The 20867-nt window shown below is 48.7% G+C and overlaps 12 protein-coding genes across 12 annotated transcripts; 6 read left to right on the top strand and 6 right to left on the bottom strand.

Moving 5' to 3' along the window:
• Positions 1–211: 211 nt before the first annotated feature.
• Positions 212–1459, top strand: M430DRAFT_34944 (hypothetical protein). Its single transcript, XM_024866645.1, has 2 exons — positions 212–637; positions 685–1459. The coding sequence occupies exons 1-2, from the start codon at positions 535–537 to the stop codon at positions 1017–1019; spliced, it is 438 nt and encodes a 145-aa protein (XP_024720719.1). The 5' UTR covers positions 212–534; the 3' UTR covers positions 1020–1459.
• A 1306-nt stretch (positions 1460–2765) lies between these two features.
• M430DRAFT_275878 (hypothetical protein) lies at positions 2766–3827 on the top strand. Its single transcript, XM_024865662.1, has 4 exons — positions 2766–3173; positions 3266–3347; positions 3443–3712; positions 3785–3827. The coding sequence occupies exons 1-3, from the start codon at positions 3119–3121 to the stop codon at positions 3465–3467; spliced, it is 162 nt and encodes a 53-aa protein (XP_024720718.1). The 5' UTR covers positions 2766–3118; the 3' UTR covers positions 3468–3712; positions 3785–3827.
• Positions 3828–5034: 1207 nt separating this feature from the next.
• On the bottom strand, positions 5035–6070 carry M430DRAFT_27825 (hypothetical protein; the record flags this gene model as incomplete). The annotated part of the gene is made up of 3 exons (XM_024865732.1): positions 5035–5216; positions 5266–5365; positions 5411–6070. 3 exons carry the CDS (start codon positions 6068–6070, stop codon positions 5035–5037), a joined length of 942 nt encoding a protein of 313 aa, XP_024720717.1.
• A 363-nt stretch (positions 6071–6433) lies between these two features.
• On the top strand, positions 6434–6751 carry M430DRAFT_34940 (hypothetical protein). The gene has a single exon (XM_024866644.1). It carries the CDS (start codon positions 6440–6442, stop codon positions 6647–6649), a length of 210 nt encoding a protein of 69 aa, XP_024720716.1. The 5' UTR covers positions 6434–6439; the 3' UTR covers positions 6650–6751.
• A 430-nt stretch (positions 6752–7181) lies between these two features.
• M430DRAFT_18962 (hypothetical protein) lies at positions 7182–7611 on the bottom strand (the record flags this gene model as incomplete). The annotated part of the gene is made up of 2 exons (XM_024863994.1): positions 7182–7249; positions 7308–7611. 2 exons carry the CDS (start codon positions 7609–7611, stop codon positions 7182–7184), a joined length of 372 nt encoding a protein of 123 aa, XP_024720715.1.
• A 1637-nt stretch (positions 7612–9248) lies between these two features.
• Positions 9249–9618, top strand: M430DRAFT_34938 (hypothetical protein; the record flags this gene model as incomplete). Its single annotated transcript, XM_024866643.1, has 2 exons — positions 9249–9493; positions 9544–9618. The coding sequence occupies exons 1-2, from the start codon at positions 9286–9288 to the stop codon at positions 9546–9548; spliced, it is 213 nt and encodes a 70-aa protein (XP_024720714.1). The 5' UTR covers positions 9249–9285.
• An 885-nt stretch (positions 9619–10503) lies between these two features.
• On the bottom strand, positions 10504–11224 carry M430DRAFT_102573 (hypothetical protein; the record flags this gene model as incomplete). The annotated part of the gene is made up of 2 exons (XM_024860806.1): positions 10504–10846; positions 10902–11224. Coding segments are annotated over 2 exons (666 nt in total), but the record flags the coding sequence as incomplete, so codon positions are not given.
• A 3401-nt stretch (positions 11225–14625) lies between these two features.
• M430DRAFT_58546 (hypothetical protein) lies at positions 14626–16152 on the bottom strand (the record flags this gene model as incomplete). Its single annotated transcript, XM_024868739.1, has 3 exons — positions 15714–16152; positions 15419–15653; positions 14626–15328 (listed from the first exon to the last, which is right to left on the bottom strand). The coding sequence occupies exons 1-3, from the start codon at positions 15925–15927 to the stop codon at positions 14626–14628; spliced, it is 1152 nt and encodes a 383-aa protein (XP_024720712.1). The 5' UTR covers positions 15928–16152.
• Positions 16153–17199: 1047 nt separating this feature from the next.
• M430DRAFT_18958 (hypothetical protein) lies at positions 17200–17735 on the top strand (the record flags this gene model as incomplete). Its single annotated transcript, XM_024863993.1, has 2 exons — positions 17200–17214; positions 17280–17735. 2 exons carry the CDS (start codon positions 17200–17202, stop codon positions 17733–17735), a joined length of 471 nt encoding a protein of 156 aa, XP_024720711.1.
• A 262-nt stretch (positions 17736–17997) lies between these two features.
• Positions 17998–18618, bottom strand: M430DRAFT_18957 (hypothetical protein; the record flags this gene model as incomplete). Its single annotated transcript, XM_024863992.1, has 1 exon — positions 17998–18618. One exon carries the CDS (start codon positions 18616–18618, stop codon positions 17998–18000), a length of 621 nt encoding a protein of 206 aa, XP_024720710.1.
• A 764-nt stretch (positions 18619–19382) lies between these two features.
• On the bottom strand, positions 19383–19845 carry M430DRAFT_34931 (hypothetical protein). Its single transcript, XM_024866642.1, has 2 exons — positions 19619–19845; positions 19383–19553 (listed from the first exon to the last, which is right to left on the bottom strand). Exons 1-2 carry the CDS (start codon positions 19710–19712, stop codon positions 19390–19392), a joined length of 258 nt encoding a protein of 85 aa, XP_024720709.1. The 5' UTR covers positions 19713–19845; the 3' UTR covers positions 19383–19389.
• Positions 19846–20104: 259 nt separating this feature from the next.
• M430DRAFT_34930 (hypothetical protein) lies at positions 20105–20721 on the top strand. Its single transcript, XM_024866641.1, has 2 exons — positions 20105–20377; positions 20447–20721. The coding sequence occupies exons 1-2, from the start codon at positions 20290–20292 to the stop codon at positions 20617–20619; spliced, it is 261 nt and encodes an 86-aa protein (XP_024720708.1). The 5' UTR covers positions 20105–20289; the 3' UTR covers positions 20620–20721.
• Positions 20722–20867: the final 146 nt, after the last annotated feature.

Genomic DNA, 20867 nt, shown 5'->3' with positions numbered 1-20867 from the left:
CTTCCACCCAAGCGGAAACTTCCCCGGCTTTTCCGAATTGATCCTCGGCGGCCTTTCCCCAGCCCCTCACCGCCAATTTTATTCCACATTGTATTATATCTATTCCACCACGGTCTGTCCTCACTATCTATGCACATTCATCTTCCCCGACTGGTGCAAACGTAGTGATTATGCGGGCCCACTTGCTTTTTATTTTATTTTAATGGAATGACAATAGTTCAGCACCAATGAACTTTATAGCGCACTGGCCTATGAAATCGCTTTGCGGGTATTTAAGTATTGATGTATCACATCGCAATCTGATTCTTCCCCTGACCAGCTGAAAGGCTACCGCGGCTCACTTTAATGGTTACGGATGTTGTTCCGTCGCAGTGTTGTACAGGGAGATGCCGGTAGCGATATTAGCATTGAATATCCGCGCTAATGACCTGTCTACATCGCCGACGAGTTCGTCGCGTTACGGGGTGGTGCTCTATTAATGTGAGCTCCACGGTCCCGCTCCGGCCAACATACCCTCAACATCATCGCAAAGCCATGACGCCTCGCACCCGGAGTACGCTGGATAGAAAGAACATGTTGAATTCACTGGGTCCAACTTGTCCAGTGGTTATGGAATTGGAGCTGCTCAGGATGAAAGGTGTGTCATGTGATCCCATCCACTCTGCCCATGGCCAACATCTCCAGGACCTCGACCACGCAAACGGTCAGTGGCACATTTGACTAAGGCCCAACTAACCCGGAAGCGCGCAAACGATCGAGTAGCGCAGCAAAATATCAGACAGAGGAACAAGGAGCATATCGCGGCCTTGGAGAAGAAGGTAATGGGACTAGAGGAAGGAATGGTGGAGAGGTCGAAGAGTATCAATGGGGTGACAAGGAAGAACCAGGAATTGGAGGCCGAGAACGAAGTTCTCAGGGCCGTCTTGGCACAGCGGGTGTTTCCAGAGGTTCAGATGCCGTTAGCCACGCATGACGAACAATTCATCCCACAGAAGTGTGCTTCGGACAGAACCGTGTGAGCCTACAGCCGTCCTTCCTCTGTCGACCGCCCCCGCGACTGACCACATATGTCCTCCGATCCTTGAATACTACGATGCAGAGGGTTCTCAGCATCTCTACACTTCAACGGCACCTCCGCTGTGGAATAATCCTCTGGGGTTTGGGCAAACATGGCAGAGCTTGACAAAACCAGCTACGGTGTGGGCGCCCTTGCCGCTCGCCCAGTCCCAACCATCTCGATATAACTTTTCGAACCTCACCGACACACCTTCGTGTATGAATCCAACATCTTGCGTAATCCCGACCGATAGGGCAGAGAATGACGGGAAGGCAAGGATAGGGGCGTCCCATCTTCTTCCCTCTAAGAATACAATAATCCCGGCCAAAGATATCGATGGGAAATTTCCTTGCTCTAATTGCACGAAATCCTACCTCCATGCAAAACACTTGAAGCGCCATCTACTTTGTCGTAAGTTCTGGTAGGCTTTCTGGCCCATCTTCGCGCCCTAACCAAGCTCAGACACTGGGGATCGCCCGTACATGTGTGTACTCTGTCGAGATATCTTCTCTTCGATCTCGACTCTGGAATATACGAGCATTATTCAGCACACTTAGTGTTCTATATCAGCCTCCTGAGCAGATGCTGGGATCGCTTTTGAAACCGGCGTCCATCATGTCGCAGCGCACGGCTCCGCTCCAGTAGCTCTGGCTACTCGACGACCGCCATCTGGCACATTCAACTCTGCGATACACGAACCTGCCACCGCTGGTAGGCACAGATAGTTTCGCTTAGTCTCATCATCAAACGCCGCGATCGCATTCGAAGCCGGTGTCTGTCGTTCTTCAACCTGGAGATCCGCTTTAACAGCTCTTTAACTACTTGGCGGACCTTTATTTGAAGGATGGCTTTAGCATCGAACCTGCCTATGCCATGTAGTGCTGTGAGCCGAGCGGATATGGCCATTTGTGATTGTTCGTGAAAGCGAGGACGGATTTCCTACACTTAGTACCTCAAGAGCCAAAATTGCTTCGACTGGTTAGTACTCTGCTGGGTAACCTTTAGGGATCCGGCTCACATCTCTCTGGTATCTAGCATCGTTGGAAGAAGATGCTTCTCTTTCAACATCCTCGTTCATCACGGTTAACGTATTCACATACTTGATCGAAATGGTCCGATCCAGGGCGAAGTTTACATGCACTACAGCATTCCACCGCCATTTCTGCCTCAGGCCATCATGAACCTAACTTGGTGTCTATCGGGGAATTTTCGGACGAAGCCCATGGCCGATTGCTCAATTGAGGGGAGCGCGGCCAAGTAAATACGTTCCGACGTTCGCTCACGAGGTCCCGTGACATCCGCAAATAACCTGTTGGCAGTAGGAAGGAACTACGGTGTGTATAACCTAATTGAGTGTGGAAGAGGATGTGGAGGCGGTAAGGACAGCAGAATTGGGCTTCTGACAAGTGGTTGGGCTGCTCCGTGGTTTTCCGGTGGCGCGGAATAAGCCGCCCACCTTTCACTGGCAATAGGTATCAAATCGGCTCACTGCGATGATATCATTCTCTTGACTTAGCATAATCGATATGCCTAGGCACTTACTTCTGTGACCCACTCGCTCCCACGCCAAATACTTCGTAACACAGTTTGCGCAAGGGTATTTGCCAATAATGAGTCCTTGTTTTATGTTAAATCCTTCTTGTACTTGTATTCGTAGGCCCTGCGCCTCTCTTGGCACGGCTTGGCTGAAAGACGAGGCTTCGCAATCCCTCCGCCTTTCGCGTCGTGGGTAATTACCACTCTCTACCTGGATTTACGTATTGACACCTTATTCAAGAGAATTTCCGACATTCATATGAAAGTAAAAGACCTGCCACTGTTCAGCTTCTCCAAAGTTCGGCTTTGCTGCTATAGTTCGTCCTGAAGTTCGTTAGGATACTCTGTCTTGGAAACGTCGAGTCGCAGAACACCTACCTCTGATTGGCATCGAAGGCCTCGTCCTTTTCACAATCTTTGACGCTCAAGAAGTCGGGCCAGCTACTCGAGCGCTATGCCTCTCCGTACAGCCTAGCGACGAAGCGCTAACTTTTGTACCGGTGAATATTTCTGGCGACTACTGTGATGTTTATTATGCCGTACTGGCTGCTCCCTTTGATTTCGGCATATGTTTGGTTTAGTACGTATCCGATTGATGTATTTCGACTCTACAATTTCAAATTTTGGTTCTGTACTTTAAATAGTAGCTAACTGTTAGTCTGCTCTATGTAGCTATGCTTCTAGGCATACTAATCAAGTGGCAGGTTGATGGACGTCCAAAATACCCCAGCATGTCACAAAACCAAAGCATTACGTATGTTATATAATATTCTAACGAGCCACCTATCTTGTTTTATCCCAAGACCCCTTCTCGACATGTAAGAGCCGTCCAGCTGACCTTTAAGATAGCTATATATCAGACGTTAGCGCCTAGAATCTTAAGCCATTATTCGTGACTAGTAGTATCATCACAACTATTTTGTTTAATCTTAACTCACTGTGTAAACACTAGCTTCGGCACAAGGGTCACTTGGCACGAAACAAAGAGCGTAGAGACAAGACTTTGTCGATATTGTCGACCATATCGGCTGTCTGCGGGACAGCAGGCTTGATTTTACTTTTAATATTCGACACGGTAAGATATCTAACCGTTCACAATATTTTTCTATTTCTATTTATGTGAGTGCCGGAACATAGTAGAGAGGAAAGGGGAAGCAATTGCTAGCAGCTGACTTGTGGTAATTAAATCAGTAGTGGCTACCTTCTTAACGCGATATTCATCTGCGCGGTATACTAGCGGCTAGGAGCTCATTACCCTTAACACCGTATCTTGCGTATCAGCTTCTAGATCAAGCTAGCCTTTATCCTGACTAAAATAACCCTTACGATAGGGTTTCTGTCTACTATACACACGGCCTAGAAGGATGTAGCCGTAGTATTGGAATGGAGTATGTCCTGCCAGTCTATATTATCTTCGCGGTCCATTGATCAAATGCATTCATGAAATGACAAAGAGGAGAATTGTGCTAATTTATAAACAGTAATAGCCTTTATTTTCACTCTCTACATCCTCTCGTTCATAATCGATTTGCTATCCAAGGCCTATGACGACAGTGTTCTAGATGACTCGAGCATTCTCGAGATGGTCCCCTAGCAGAGAAGTCGCCCTGCAAGAGGATGATTTACGAGTGTTTACGAGCGATAGACTCTTAATGAGTCTGGATTTAGTAAATTTAAATCTTGACATGTACAGTAAGAGGTTCTCTGTGGAACCTTACGTCGCTTCTAGAGAACGGTAAGATCACATACGATCTGCTCTAGGCCCTGTTCAAACCGAATGATCCAGTATTTACGACTTGCCATGGAACCCACAAGCCTCTATCTCTCAAAACCAAGCATGCTGATGCACAATATACGATTCCGTGTATTGTCTCGAAGATGCAAGACATATCCGAATACATCAACAGCGAACTTGCCGAAGAATTTGCAAAATTAAGTATTACAGACCACCCTAGTGTCTCGCATAGTTGTTCGCCAGATGACCAGTTCGAGGGAGGCCACACTCCCATCTATACCATAAAGCCCACGTTGTTTCCTGCCCTCCATAGTTTAGAACAACAGCCAAGAATTACTAGGCAGTCGTCTACCGTCCGAAGTGCAGAGCGAAGCTGGACAGACAGCTCTACATCATCGCATGAGATAGACTTCTCAAGGGCTCTGTCTATGCGCTTGAGGCTTGTCAAAGCAAAAACGAAAAAGGGTAGATTAAATATTAAAAAGAACTTGACACTCGAGGAGATAGGCTCAGTTACCTCTGGACTTATTACAGACGATTCCATTCCTTTCTTTCTGAACAATCATAGTCCCATATGTGATATCTGGATATTCTTTCTGTCCGCAAGAGCCACGGCACGTAGCGCGGAAGACGCTGTTGTTGCGGCATTCGACATTTTGTATCGTCTTATAGGCGTAAGTGGTACAGGGTTGCTTCAGCGGTTTGCCTATGTGCAGTTGGCTGATGCTTTGCAGTCGGCTGGCCATCGCTCCATGTCGTATGCACCGCCAGCCCCCTTGTTGTAGGCGCTTTTCTGCGTCAGCTTCATGGTTATGCTCATGAGAGCCTCCATATCTCGCGAACTTCCCCGACCTGGAACCGCCATTTCCCTGCAACACTCTTGACCAGCTGACGGCCGTGTAAGAATGGGGACTTGAAGCGCAGGCAACTAACTTACCAATTTTTATATCGCCTTCTGTGCCTACGAGAATGTTGGAGCAGCTAAGAGACGCATGCTCGAGCCCGCACGAGGCGAGATACTTGAGCCCTTTGACAATCTGTACCTGTCAGCAAGTCGACCCATCATTGTTGTCAGGACGCACCTGTGCCAGTGCTGCCGCCAGCTCACGCTCAGTAGGGTATGGAGGCGAGTACACGATATTAGCAAGCGTGACAGGAAGGTGCTGAAAGACTGCATAGTGCGAGCCTTCAGAGCTAAAGCAGTCAACCATGTTGTGGAAGTTCTGGTGCCGCACTCTCTGTAGCATACGGACCTTCTGGACAGCATCAGGTCCCGTCAGGCGCTTCACCATGAAGATATCGTAGGGGGGAGATCGATCGGCTACGATGGAGACATATCCGCCAAGGTTCAGTTCGAATTTCTCACAGAAGCGGTGCCATGGCGATTCGAACTGGACTGTGCGGTCAAGCACGCTAGCACCGCTCTGGGCGGCTTTCACGACCTGTAGGTCCCTGAGGCCAGGCTTAGTGGCTGTCTTGAGAGAGGTTTCTGCATCGGGGCGTTGTCCATGCTCATCGTCCTGCCGTACCACAGCCTTCCTCTTCTTTGAGATCAGCGAAGCAGAGCCCGGAATGACGCTCTCCCCTAGAGTAGAGACTCGTTCGTTGTTGTCGAGCTTAAGGCCGTCGCCGAAGTTCATTCTCGTCATACGGTTGTCCCTGATGAAAACATTGTGCTCCAGTTCGTCAGCAGTGGTTGAATCCGAGGGTGGTAGGTCTTCGTTGGCAGAGAGATAATCCATTCTTCGTAGGCCAATGTAAATGGAGGCAGAGCTGCGACTGATGTGTAGCAGGCGGGAAAACCGGGGGCATTTATGCCAGAAGGAAAAGGGCCTGGAACATGTTAGAATTGAAAGAGAACCTGACTGGCATTTCACCAACGGCAGGGCATGCGAAGGGAAGCGCGCCTGGAGAAGGAGCGGCTCGAGAAGGAGCGGCTGGAGAGGGAAAGGCTGGAGAGAGAGATAAATATCAACATTGTCAGATGGGAGGACGATTCTTAGAAATACCTGACACCGCTCGCAGTCGATCCAGAGAATCCGTCTAACATCGAACCGTTAGTCAACGATTACATGACGAGAGGTGTCAGAGCTTTCAACACAAACCTGCGAATGGTGAGTCCCGAGGAATGCTTTCAGGCAATTATCAACGATAGGACACACACCATCCTCCTGATCACAGAAGACGAGCTTGCCATCGATGATAGGATGCTTGAATCTGCAGCGAAACTCCACGCAGAGGCAATCAAGAGAGTTATCGGTTTGAAACGCACGGCCACCGACAATCTGTCTCGCACTCACCACCCTCGGAAGATGCGCTAAGGGTGCGAACTGGAGCGCAGGGTCCTTAGCGCACTGCAGGATCTGTCCTTAGTGTGGTTCGTGGCACTGGAAAGCATCTGCTAGATTTGCAATTGTTTGCTGTAAGGTGGTTATATTTCTGTGTTTTCTAGTCCTAGAGCCGTGCGTATAAGAATAATAAACTCGCTTAACGCTACTTGGAATTAGTGTCAGAACACGGGGACAAGGGGAGAACCAGTGATAGGCAGGCAGCCAGCGCTACAGCATAAGACCGGAGCTTGGGGCGGGCACGGCGCGCCGGCAGGCCACCGGCAAAGACGCGGCCGCCTGGGGACCGGGAATTCCTGTGCTTAGGGCTTCGCACACCCACTACCTCACAAAGGCGGAGCATGAGTATGACTTGAGATGAACAGGAAGTATCTATGACCTCTAGACATAGGTCGTTATTTATATAATTACTCTGAATCACCGAGTACCCCCTTCTCCTGCCCTTTGCCACAGATAACTTCCCTACGCATCCATGATCCACCCTTCTAGTTAGATGGTCTGGCATCTACTTGACTCGGCGACTTTCCGGCGTTGGCAAGCGACTTGCGTTTTGCAGTTTTGCCTTCGAGATCTCTAGGGAGAAGGTTCTTCGGGAGAGGGTATGTAGCCTCCTATCCTGTGCTAGCCTTACCCGGATGAGATCGGTGTGACCACCTCGGTTCGTCTATTGACCTGTAGGTGGAGTACTGGCTGTTCTTCCTGAGAATCACCGCCACGTCGACGCCATAGATCTCCCATATCTCGTGGGATTTGACAAAGAGAGTCTCAATCCGCCTTGCTAGATTTTCGTTTTGGCGCTTCGTAGCAGTGGGGAGGTGGGCTCTGCTTGATATCGAAGTACTCTTCTCTGCGACAGCCATTTTGATGAACGCTCCACTATTGCTGTTCGTCTTTTGCCGGCTTGGGATTTTATGGGCGTGGTCCTCGCCTGACATGTTATGTGCACGAACCTCACAAGTGAGAGGGTAGTGATCTGGGCAGCCAGGCTGGGAGGGCTACCATTCGTGTTATACGGGACTCGTTCATGATGGTTCCTATTACGAAGGGCTGGGTGACCCCCAAACCGCTGGCAAGGCCATACTTAAGTATGCTTTTGAGGCTAAAATAGGAACCAGAATACAGCGAGTCAAATTTGGCTTCCCTTCGCCTCCAAGAATGGCCCCAAGAAATCATCTCCAAAACTGGCGGTAAACCTCTTCCAAAAGTGCTGGATAATCTGCTCTCAAATAAGTGCCTAATACTACTGTACATAGGCGGCTAATTATTAACGCGAGCTCTGCAACGCCCTTTTCGGCGTTATAAAGAGGGTAGATCGTCAGGGAGCCTAAGTTGACGGCCAACGTTCAAAAGTCCAATTCTGGCGCTGTAATTTCAGGTAGGCACGTAACCCTCGCTACGGAATGTAAATTGCAGTTGTCAGAACATTTCCCTGGATCACGTACAAGATTTGGATTTGTGTGGCTGGCGCTCATGATTAGGTTAATATAAACTCCTTTACTGGAATTATTGTACAGTAACATTCGAAACCAGCTTCAGTCTAAAACTCTATGATTTTATAATTCGCCGTGAATCTTCATGCTCACTAGTACTGATACGGTTAGCAAATTTGAGACGCGACTACTCAATTAGGAATAATACACTACGCTAATACTAGTGCAATATCCATTACTTATAGGCTGTACCTCCGTAGATCTATCGCATTCTATGCCTCTCGATGGGCTTAAGGCGACGCACAAATACCGCAGTCGCCACGCGTGTGATTGGACAAACGTCAAGCTTGTCAGCCCGGCGGAAACATCGCAGAGCCTTTCGTTTGTTCGCGCGTGGCATAATGATCTACATGGGTCATCTTTGAGCGACTCATGCCTGAAGGGTCTGTCGACCAGGATGCTGAGTCCCAGCGACTGCCTCTTGGAGCAACGATCCCTGTTCGGCGGCACCGAAACCCTTCTGACGTCCACTCGAATCAATCAACCATCGCGCGCGTCCTTACCGCACTAGTCCTTTCCCTCACGTTCTCTTAATGAAATATTCCAACGGCGTCGTGAGTTCTGTTGTAGGGCTGTCGTGCGCGGCTGCCTACTATGGCAATGGCAGAAATGCCTCCTGTGGATCGCTAACAGTGCGCTTGCGTAGAGATCGGCAGTATCCTGTGCCGCTTCATGGGCGAACAAACGTTTAGTTTCGTCTGTTAGGTCATCCCAGTTCTTTGCGTACTCAGGGGACTCAGGTACGGCCGCTTCCAGTCGGCCAATCGTCTGGCTACGGCCGTTCGGGCTCCTTCACCGGTGGCCATCGTACATGTCATACCCTTGCTCCCCAGTGGCAACCATAATCCGTGACAGTAATATTCTCGTTTGATTGGTTTGGAGCCTGAATGGTACTTGATCCATCTGGATTGCTTGTCCTACCCGCAGGCGGCAACGACTTGGCCGCCTTACGTCAGACCCGGAACAAAACATAACCTATGCCAGGGTCAGTCGTCCCTTGATCACTGGCTCCCTCCACCTTTCGCTAATTTCCCATATATATAGGTGCAGATTCTCCCTCGTGGGATCCTTTGCCTCGTCCGCATAACCACAGCGCAGTCTTCAGGAGGGAGCAGGAGAATGGCTGCACACATCCCGACCCATGATCTCAATAATCAGTGGGGTTCGTATGTTACATCTGAGCGCTACGATACCGCTACCCCAAGCCGGTACCTGTGGAATGAGTTGCTGACAGACCGTGGTCGACTCGAACACTTGTACCCTCAGTTGCTCGAGGATTATATTCAAAAATTTTGCCAAGGAGGGCTGCAACTGTTCGTCCTGCGGGGTACGTTATCCTCCACGGTTCTTTCGAGTGACATATCTAATAGGTGCTAGTGTAAATGAATTGGGGGCAAGCACAAAATTATAGGACGGCATAGCTCGATCAGAGCAGCGCGTTATGTGAAAGACTAGGAGAATTTTCGGGGTTTGAAATGTAAAGTCCTATCGTAGCTGAACAATGTCAGAATGAAATTATACTAGCAGATCAGTTTGTAGACCACGTGGGTGGTTGTTCTCGCCTTAAGGACCTTGCTCTTGCTCCTTACGCATGTAGATGTATTTCATTTAGTGCTCCATAACGTCCCACCGCAAGACTCCCCAGGAAAATACCGCAGAGGACAGATAGGAAATACGGCTTTTTACAAATACCGACTACCACATTTGACTTAATTACTAATACCGACTTTCAGGTATTCTAGTAACCTTAATATATCTAACCTACCCCCTTATAATAATGAAATCACAATGCATTTATATTATAGTTATGTAACTTAGTATATAATTATTAAAATATATTATAATGAATTATTATTGTGGCTCAATAGCATAAAGAAAGGAGATGGTAACAGATAGCAGTTTAATCAAGAATCGAAGAATCGAGCCCACTCGTGGCCCTCGTGACAGACTGATTTCACCCGTCGATGAGTTAACTGTTACCTCTCAGCTTTATGCCCCGAGAAATACCACGTCGAACCACCGCGAGAGGCCTCTGCCAAGGATGCTGTGAACCCCCCCCCCCAAAAGAAGCAGCTGCTAGAGATGCCATTCATTGATACAGGAAAGTAACAGTACTGCAGGTAACATAGCACGAATTAATAGTACGCGAAGTACCCCCGTACTGTAATAGAATTCGGTTTCGCTTACTGCCTAGCTTCGACAGGGGCGAATAGAAGATCTAGCCAGTCATATGAATCTACTCACATACCAGGGTCTCGTATAATAATTCCCCCTCATAAATAAGCCCGTATCTTCCTCGCGTGACCTTCATTGTCCTCCCCTCAGTGAACCTCCAATCTAGACAGCAGCTGAAGTCGTCTCCTTTGGCAGAGGTGTGAATCGGAGGTATGGCTTGACAATGCGGAACTCAGGGAACAACTGCTTAGCCTCGTCATTCTTGACACTTGGGTGGACGATAACATCATCACCAGGGATCCAGTTGATGAGAGTTGTGATGCGATGCCTGTCGCCGGTCTGGAGGGAGTCAATAACGCGGAGGACCTCGGCGGTATTGCGGCCGGTGGAAGCTGGGTATAAGAGAGTGAGGCGAATAGTCTTCGTCGGGTCGACGATAAAGACGGATCGAATAGTGAAAGCGATGCCCTTCTGATCGACATTCGTTGTATCCTGGTAATCGAGCCTGCAGGTAATGTGTCAGCTCGGGAACTTATGTGTCGAGGGGATGGAGTAATCACATGTCATAGGCAAACGCAACCTTTCTCTCTTTGTCGCCAATGATTGGGAAGGCCAGCTTGCTGCCAGAGATCTCGTCTATGTCCCTGATCCATCCTCTGTGAGAGTCGACGGTGTTTGCAGACAGACCGATCAACTTGACTCCACGCTTAGTGAATTCGGGCTCAAGCTTGGCGAAAGCGCCTAGCTCGGTGGTGCAGACCGGAGTGTAGTCCTCTGGGTGAGAAAATAACACGACCCACTTGTCACCGATGAACTCATGGAAATCAATCGGACCGTTGGTGGTGTCGGCCTTGAAGTTAGGTGCGATGGATCCCAACCGGAGGCTAGAAATAAAGGGTTAGCATATAGGCCAAATAAGTGTGGTAAAAATTCGACTGTAATCATTTGCGCGCAGTAAGGATATATTCTGCCCCATCGTCGTTTCCATCGTAGATAGTAGAGCAGTAATACAGGAGTATGCGTGTTCTTGTTATAGAGCGGGTGGGGTAACATTTATGTGACAGTGGCTTACAGAGCTGATCTCTCTTCTGTCGACATCGTAATGATGTTTGGGTGGTGCTTAGTGCTGCTGTGGGTGCTGTTGTACAATAAAAACAACGCCGTAATGTTCTTGTTATGTGATAGGAGAGGATGGTGCTTTCTTAATGATCTGGTGAAGGGGAGTTTGCGTGACAAATTGTCAGACCACAGACACGTAGGGACCTTTTCCCAAACCCGCACAAATGCCGCAACCTGCCACGACAGAGTTCTCGTGGCGGCTGTGTTTGACGGGAAAGGATCTACAGGCCTAATCCAGTTTAGCCCGAGAGGAACAGCATGGGGGCAGAATGAAAGGCATTTTCGTGACTACCAGATATTTGTCTCGTAGTTAGTAATTGTGGTCCTCCCACACCTCGAGTAGAGTTTAGCAGCCTCGTTAAAGGGGGCGACGAATAACATTCTCAGAAGCCACCATTTAATATCAACACGTATCAACACGCCAGAAGAACACCGAGCACCGTTGTCGAAATCACAAGTCTGAATCAATCATCTCACCACAACTCTATTTAACTCGCGACCAGACCGAATTCTTCGCTCCATGACAAATAACAGGTATCGTTTGACCCACCCCACTTACCTTACTACATTGCGATCATAATTCCATCGACACTAAGAGCCTATTTCCACCATCAACGCCTAATAATCCGTCCTTATGGCGTCCGCAGTTGAAAGCTCTACTCTTAATGACGTTCAAAAGACATCAGGTGTAGCTAAAGAAAGGTGGCCCCCGCCAGTCTCCTACACCAGGCCGCTCCGACAATCCTTTGATCAATGTTGAACCAACAAGGAGGGAAGACCTATAACCCAGCTATGCGCAGACTCTTATCGGTGAGAGTGATCAGGGCAACCATGGGTGGTCCGGAGGCATGAGTAAAGTTTCCTCCCGTATCTGGCTTATAGCGCTGATGGCGGAAAGCATCGACTTTAGAGGACAGAGTTTCAACTTTCAGAGGGCGATCATGCCCATGTCGTTGAGACTGTCTAATTGACATGAAAACATACCGACGACTTGATGTCGTGTAGCTTAGTCTACCTAAGTCCCCAACAAAGCTGTAACAGCGTAAAGTCCTCACGATTGCGGCTTTCAACTGCGCTTCTTTCTGCCAATCTGTCATGCGCGCAAAGTGTGACCGCGCAGATAAACACTACACGCTTAGATGTGACTTTTTCAGCCACTTAATCATAGTCATCTCGCTACTTTTTGTCTATGCATAAAAGAATGCTCAACTATCTCGGCGTAGAACAGGCGTATTGTCATAGGAAGAGCAAACAAGAAGACAGGTATTAGCCGTGATTCAGAGTCCAAGAGACATGATGTAATAAGATTGGAAATAATACGCATAACTACTTTGATAAGTACAACAATTGTTACCTTCAAGAGCTTTCAATATCAATATGCCCTCCGTAGCCTGACCTCAACGATTACTGTCCACCTTAACACCCATTGTGTCTGCGAGGCCTGCCGCACCCACCTCCGTTCCCATACCCTCCTGAATTCCCACATCCTCCTGCATTCCCATACCCTCCTGAATTCCCACATCCTCCTGCATTCCCATATTCTCCTGTATTCCCATGTCCTCCTGCATTCCCATATCCTCCTGTATTCCCATACCCTCCTGAATTCCCACACCCTCCTGCATTCCCATACCCTCCTTGGTATCCGCTATTCCCTCCTACGTTTCCACCGTGGCCTACTCCTTCGCTGTCAGCTCCAGTAAAAGTATGTTCAACAATACTTTAACATTAAGAGCAACGTAAGAAAGGGTAGAACGTAAGAAAGGGTAGAATCTCCTACTATTTTCATAATAACCGGGAGGCTGGGCTATCCCGTGGTGTTGTGCGAAGTACCCCGAAGAATGTGTATTTTGTCCTAGAACTCCAGCATTTCCAGGCATATTCGCCGGTGGTTGGCCCTGGAAATCTTGACGATTCTGTTGACCGGTCACGGTGTCCATGATTTTGCGAATGAGAGCAGAAGATGAAGATTGCTGTGGTCCGTTCGATCCATTCTGCCCAGATCCATTCTGCATGAATTTGGTTAGAAGGCTGGCCATCGTATGCAGTTACAGTTATAGAACGAGGTGGATAGAATATTGAGATTGGAATATGTCACAATGCGCTGCTATACAAATGCTGTGACGTGGTTTAGTCGACTTATATAGTTTCAATACCATTAGGCGTTTGCGATGTCGCTTGAATTCACTCATAAGAAATTAGGCTATTGAGCGGTTTGTGTGCTGTGAAACTACCCCAGATCTGGGGCTGTGCATCGTACGACGTACACACTGCTGGACCAAGTGCCAGAAGGGGCTGTGCTGGCTGTCTGCTTTTGCGGTAGATGGGGGCTTGCAATTTAGGGCATGTCGCGTGATGGTGGTCAGCTTCAGCTTTCATAGGTATTACGAAGGGTTTATTCTCCGCCGAGAGAGAGGCAGAACTAGAGAAAAAGGCAGTAGCTGTACTCCGTCGTGACGTAGGCATTAACGGCTAGAGAGGATGCAAGTTTGTCAGTATCATAGCCTTTTTTTGATCCCTCCGCTAAGTGGATTTGCAGTATGACATCGCTGCGCCACCTGCGAGGATAAGCGAATTGTGTGGCGCATGCCCGCTCATGGGAAACCTTGTTCGACGACGAAATGTTCTCAAACTAGCGCATAACCTGACGCGTCAGCCTGGGCCTTGATCGGTGACAATTTCTACGGCCGTGCGGTGGCCTTTCTGGGAAGGAACCTGGAACTTGATACCACAAATGAGGGTTGGTCCCTTGTAAATGCTTTCTGCAATACAGAGAGGTGACACCACAGATAACCTGTTGCGTACCCTCTTAACTTCTGCCGAAGCATCTGAGGTCTTTAACTCGATACCCGTCAGGCCTGGGCCTCGACACACAAGAAAGATAATAGAGATAGCGCGAACTCTGATCGATGGACTTTTGGCCAAAAGGGATAGCAATTCGCGCAACACGCAATACCGTATAGACCGGCTTATAAGTCCCCCCTTCGCTCACAAAAATATCGGGATTTTAGCGATTCGTATTATCCTGCCTGAAGTTCACGCGTAGCGCACCAAGATCCCCACCCCGCAAAATCATTACAGAACGAACAGCACCTCGCTCCCCATCAGCCCAATAAGTACCTCGCTAGAGACAACCAGCCGAGTTCCTCCATTTCGTTCCCCCAGCGCCTATAATGTTTTTGTCAGACCCTCCTCAGGAACTGTATCCCCTTCCACTTCGCTCTGGAACCTAATCGCGGTCAGATCATCCTGCAATTGCTTCTGTTGATCTGCCGAGGTTTTGCTTCCAAACACTCTGCTCAGTTCCGCGCAAGCCTCCGCATAACAAAAATGCGCCGATTTTGGAAATGAAATCGGATTTGGTTTCTTGTCGAATGCGTGTGGTACTTCCTTAATCAAACCGCCATGGGCTGTCTTCCCTACACCCTCCCCTTTGAGTCTCTCGCCAAATTTCACACCCTCCGCATTCAACATATCATATTCGCAGGTATAAAGCACGATATCTTGGGGATACGCAGCTGCGAGGAGGTCGTCGGATGCGGCTGCGGGGGAGAGGTAGGGATCTGTGAGATCGCACCCGGATTGATAAGATTGATCGAAGAGATTGGTGAGGGTTTTGGGGATATTCTTTGCCGGTTGCGGATTCGTCAAACGTTTGTCTTCACGCGATTGCCGGAAATCCACCAACGGGTAGAAGGATACGATGCAGACGATTGTTAGATTGGGAACCTTCAGGGCCGTTTCCAGCGCGGCCGGTTCCCGATCCTTAAATTTGATTCTAGGGTGGCCAAACACCATCAAACAGGTGGCATTAGAACGAGGTAAACTGAGTGAAGAGCTTAAAGGGTAGGACTGAGCCACGCGGGCGCCGCTAGATTGGATTTAAGAGTTTGAGGGCCGGTACTGGTTCTTGGAGTTATTGTGGAGCCTGCGTTTGCCTACGTCGCATTGCAGGTCATACAACATGAGGGGAACCGTAAATGCAAAGTTTCCTCCTGCTAAGAAGCCAGAGATGGCTATGCGGTGGGGATCCAGGTTCAGCTCCTTGGCGTAAGATGCGAGGAAGATAATAGCGTCTGTCCCATCTTCGACTCCGACGCTGAAGGGGTATTCGGGCGCGAGGCGATAGGCCACACTAACGACGACGGCACCAGTTTCATGGATTACTGATGAAGCCCATCGTGCATCGTCTGTTCCTGTGCCAAGGGTAAATCCGCCGCCGTGGAAGTTAACGACGACCGGGAAGCGTTAGTCACCATCTGGGTCGAAGTAGGATAGAGGGACGTAGAAGACCAGCTTGAAAGTGCCTCTACCCGTGGAGAGCCTAGAGGGGATGGTGATCTCGAAGTCAGGGGAGGGAGGTTTAGGCTGGGCGAAGTGGTGGAACTTCATTCCCACGGCCATCAGAGCCCTCCATACCGAGACTTTCATGTACAGACAAGCAAAAGGATCCGGATTGCAGCCACTCATAAGAGGATGTCCGTGAAGGGTGGCACTGTCGAGGAAGCAGTAACCGAGGGTTTATACTGTTGTTAGATCTCCGAGGCTCGTGATATTAAAGTATCGATATACGAATCCGGGGGCGAGGGAATCTAGACTGGCGCAGGTCTTTGGTTTTTACTCATTGGTGGTGTGTTTTTATACCTCTTTCACTTCTCATAGTACTACTGAATTGGGTAATAATCTTCATTAGAGTAGTAGTCTACAAGGCCCAGTTGACCACCATGAATTCAAAGTCACTAGTTTTGAACACAAGCTTATTTGTAGTACACAATCCCAGGATTGGTAGTAATTGCGTGGATTATGTGGAATTTAGCGCAAAGGAGAGTAAATCCGCTAGAGCTATTTGTGCGGAGTTTAGCGTGCTTGGCATGTAGTGACAAGTTTCGTACAGTGACACGAATCGCGTTTGTGCGGAGTATAGCTAATCATACGTTGTTTACTAACACAATCATTATACTCTTCTTGTGAGCACTACGTCTCTCAATTGCCGTTTCACAAGAAAATCAAATTAACTACCATCGAATAGCTAATTTGCTTAGAGCAGCAGATGCAGCTCCAGTGCACACCAGAAGCACACAGGCTGAAAATAGCGGATTGGGTAACATTATGATAAAGGTTCAAAAGGTTATTTCATGTTTAGTTGTAATATAAAGACTGGTAAGAAGGTACTTGCTCGTTATTCGTAACATATGCCGAAGGCGTCGCTTCGAAAAATGTTACTAAGTGGAAGATCGGCGGTTGAGGGCTTTGTACGGCACAGCCATAAGGCCAATCAAGTTCAAAAGTTGGGAAGAAGGGGCTGCCGAAGCGGATCCTAGTGCAAAAAGCTTTCGGTCGAAACAGGGGCTTTCCAAACCTAGGGTTTGGATTCGCGGGAGTCTAGATTAGCCGCGTCGTCATTTCCACGCACAAGTCGCTCAGGCACAAATCACTCAATAATTTTCCCAGATTCGGTATATAAATCAGAATGACTTCATACCATTCATTGTAGCGAAGTGCTCGTCCCTGTATACATCCTGTCGAGGTTTCAAAGATGCTTCAAGTCAGAGGGAGAAGGAGAGTCGACCTTCTCAATGACGTGGAGGACATTATACAGTACCTGTATTATATAAGATATCTAGCTCCGGACGGCACAAGCTACTACATCTTTCCCTATCATTACTGATCCATCCCCGCTCGACAACGACCAAACCAACTGTCGAACAATTCTCTCCAGTTGTCCCGACAAACAACATCACCATGATACCCGCTTCGGTAAGCTAGTCTTTCTCTCACACACTCTACCTCACTTGTTATGATTCCTTATGATGTAGCGGTAGAAGGCCAACCTTGCGCGCATTCGAAACAATCAACGGCGTTCCCGGGCACGCCGGAAAGAGTACCTCCAAGAGCTCGAGGCTCGTTTGCGACAATACGAACTCCACGGCATCGAAACTTCGGTAGAGATTCAAATAGCTGCAAGGAAGGTAGCAGACGAAAACCGGAAACTGCGAGGGCTTCTATTGGTTCATGGCATTGGGGACGATAATGTCGAGGCCTACTTGCAATCTCCGCCAACCAGTGATACTCTGTTCGCTAGCCAGTTCCCAAGCCGCAGTGCTCCTGCTCAAGTACTTCAACATTTGCTCCAGAAACGCAAGTCGTTCTGTTCAGATGGAGTTATCGGAGTACCCATGAATGGCATGGGAGGACTTGAGGGCGGGGGAAGCTCTCCAACCAGCGTCTGTGCCACGCAATCACCATGGGATTCAAACCGATTGTCAAATCCTTGGTAGCTCGCCAGAAGCTGTTTAGAGATCGCGGACGAGTCTTCGTTAGCGCTTGGATGCCGTCAATGTGCTCTACTGTCACCTCGTACCCTGAATCTTCGATCGCCTCAATAATATTCAGAATATGCTCTCTGCCTTTGAACAACACAATCGCACTGTTGTTGAGAAGGTTGATGTTCACAGAGCGGATCCATCCGTATCGACGAAGCGCATCAGATATGGTTCCTACGCAAGAGCTGCATGTCATACCGCCGATCGAAAGGGAGGCTTAGAGAAGACTCGGCGCGGGAGACGAAGAGTCGGTCACAACCACAGGAATAGCTGCAGCCGCAGAGTCGCCACCCAGGCTGGGCCTAGCTGCTTCCTTCCTGGGCTCTACTCCTCGAGCATTTTCGACCTTCGAGTCGTCGGGTAGGAGAGGAGCCTGCCTATTCTCCTCCATCTCCCTCTTTTCAGCTTGGCACTGCCCGCACCGCTCAACATGTCTCCGTATCTCTCTCTCGCTCTTGTTTGTGGCCGTTATCTGGCTGAACGACCACCGCCTAAGCGCCGCACTGCTTCCCGTCCCTCGAGGCCCATACCCCTTCTCCAGGTCGAGATCGGCTATGTCATGATCCTCACTCACGTTCTGCCCCATGCTATAGACTTCGAAAGCCTCATCCTCTAGTGCCTTCGTAATTGTCGACACCGATAAATGCGGATCGTGGCGGACGGTGACAGAATGTGCAAGGATAGAAGTAGATATGTCCAAAGGATTGGGATGAAGTAGGGCCAGTGATGAAGCGACAGTGGTCACGCAAGTAGGGCAGTGAAGATTAGGAATCAGGAAAGTGGAAGTTACTGTTTGCTGGTGGTTGTCAACGGTAGATACGGCATGTTGTAGAGCCATGATAGAGGTATTATGAACTTTGATACGACAGTTGCGGAAGTCGTACGACAAAGAAATGCACTTGTAATATGGACGGTGTTTTCGTGAGGGGAGGAAACGTTCCTTGTGCCTGCTTATAAAATTTTGTCATGTCATGGACATTTTCCTAAATTTTATAAGCAGGCACAACTATCGCAGATTATATCGTCGAGTAGCCAAATGGAGAATAGAGGTTCAACCTAGGCCCCATGGGACTAGTCTAGATGCACCATACAACGCTAAAAACCGCAGAAGTGCCGCACGATTAGGCTACCACCCGCTAAAAGCCGCACAATTAGCGCAGTGCTCTCGTAGCGCAACTTTATTGGCACGCACAGCGCTGCGCCTGTTTACATTACATACCTAATGGTAGGACTCGTAAACTGTAGTTGTGAAGGGAAAGCAGAGCAGAGAACGGAGGGTTCTATCATGTTGGCGCTGTATTCGGTCTTGCTATGCGGCAGTGTGGCATCGAATTACTGATGACCATTCAGTCGAGTAGACTGGCCGAAACGCCACAAGCCATGTGATGATTTGTCAGCAGTTACTACCAGGGTTCCACGATCTTCGTCCATCCTTTCGGACACAACAACCTGCAAAGTATTTCACATATATAATCACATCGGAATACAGGAACCTGGTGTCAGTGATAATTTGACATTTGATACACTTAGGCATCTCGAGCTGAAGTACTCCACGACATCCTTAAGCGCGTCCATCAAGGCTCATCCTCCTTCCCTCCTCTGCTCAGGTTTACTCTTCCACTTCGATACTCATCGAAACACCGTCTGCCTCGCCCGAGATGATCTTTTTACCGCTCTTCTGAATCGCCCGTAGAACCGTGGTGTATTCGAGCGAAGGGTCGGCGACGATGGTCGCCCTTTGCTCGGTCAAAGAAACCTCGTAGGAACGAAGGCCTAGGTTTGTTCAGAGTCAGCTAATAGTAGTGATACCCGCATGAAGCCAAGAGACAAGCGCGGACCATTGAGTTCCTTGATCACACGTTCCACAGAACTCGAGCAACCTCCACAGCTCATGCTAATGCTAAACTTGTAGATGTGTTCGGAAGTAGCCATTGTGGTGGTCGCGTGGAATGGATAAAATCAGCACTTGGTTTGTGAATATAGAATCAAGGGACGCAAAAAGAATTTAGAAGTTGAGGTTGACGTAGGATGAGGTTAATATTTAACTTGAAGGTGAGTACCCCACCCTTTCTTGAAAGGCTATTAATCCAGGAACGCTAGGACAGGTTATACTTACAGAGGGTGTGGCTAAGCAATATGCGCTATATGTGCGCTGCAAATAAGGGACCAGTCTAGATTCGTGCGTGCCGTAATCGTTGCAACAGTTGTCGAGAGCGTCAAATCCCGCACAAATGCCTCTGACCCCCAGTACGCTAAATTACGCACAAATGCCTCTGGCTGAGAAGGTAATACTTGCCTTGGGAAGTGGATTGATTTGCTACTCTACGCACAAAACGCGCGTGTATGCAAGGCTAATTAGCCAGCGTGCCACCCCATACAAAGATCATCAATGATGCTCAGCGAACTCTTCTACATACTTAGTACATCTTCTGATAGCACAAAATCGTTATTATTCCTTCGAACTTCAAATGCAATCCTTAAACGCCGCGCCTCTTTATTTATCACAATAATGAATCCCAACGTCCAGAACCCGCCATCTGCGAAAGAAGTAAAGGTACTGAACCGTTATACTGGCTTCCGAGAACCTCTCAGTAAAGGTTACCCTACATTAAATCCCTAGGGATTCGAGCCAATTTAAGAGTAGCCAGCTGATATCTCCCTACCAGATCGCAACACCACCCTCCCCCACCCCGAAGCAGACACCTCCGAAAATGCCAGCATCGACGCCCTCGACAGCGACATCGACATCGCACGCAGGCATAACAGACTCTTACTCCTGCTCGGAAGATATCACTTGCCTGTGGCCTCTAAAGGATTCTGGGGCAGGACGGCCCGGTAATGTGCAATATGCGGATGGGAGCAAAGGTAACAAGGTGATGGCGATAGACAAGGAGGTAGAGAAAAGTGAGAATATTGTATAGCCGACGGGTGTTTTTTTTTTGCCGGTTGGCACGAAGGAGGATAGGGATGAGCAGGGACGTAGGGGTGAGAGAGAGGAAGGAGTATTATTGCACTTGTAAAAAATTTGTGGCTGACGATGGAGCATACGACATGGAGCCCTTTGTAATGGACGTGGTCGAACGCTCA

The sequence above is a fragment of the Amorphotheca resinae genome (assembly GCF_003019875.1).
Source record: "Amorphotheca resinae ATCC 22711 unplaced genomic scaffold M430scaffold_6, whole genome shotgun sequence".
In the NCBI taxonomy this organism is placed as follows: domain Eukaryota; kingdom Fungi; phylum Ascomycota; class Leotiomycetes; order Helotiales; family Amorphothecaceae; genus Amorphotheca; species Amorphotheca resinae.
This window is presented reverse-complemented; position numbering and strand designations above follow the sequence as displayed.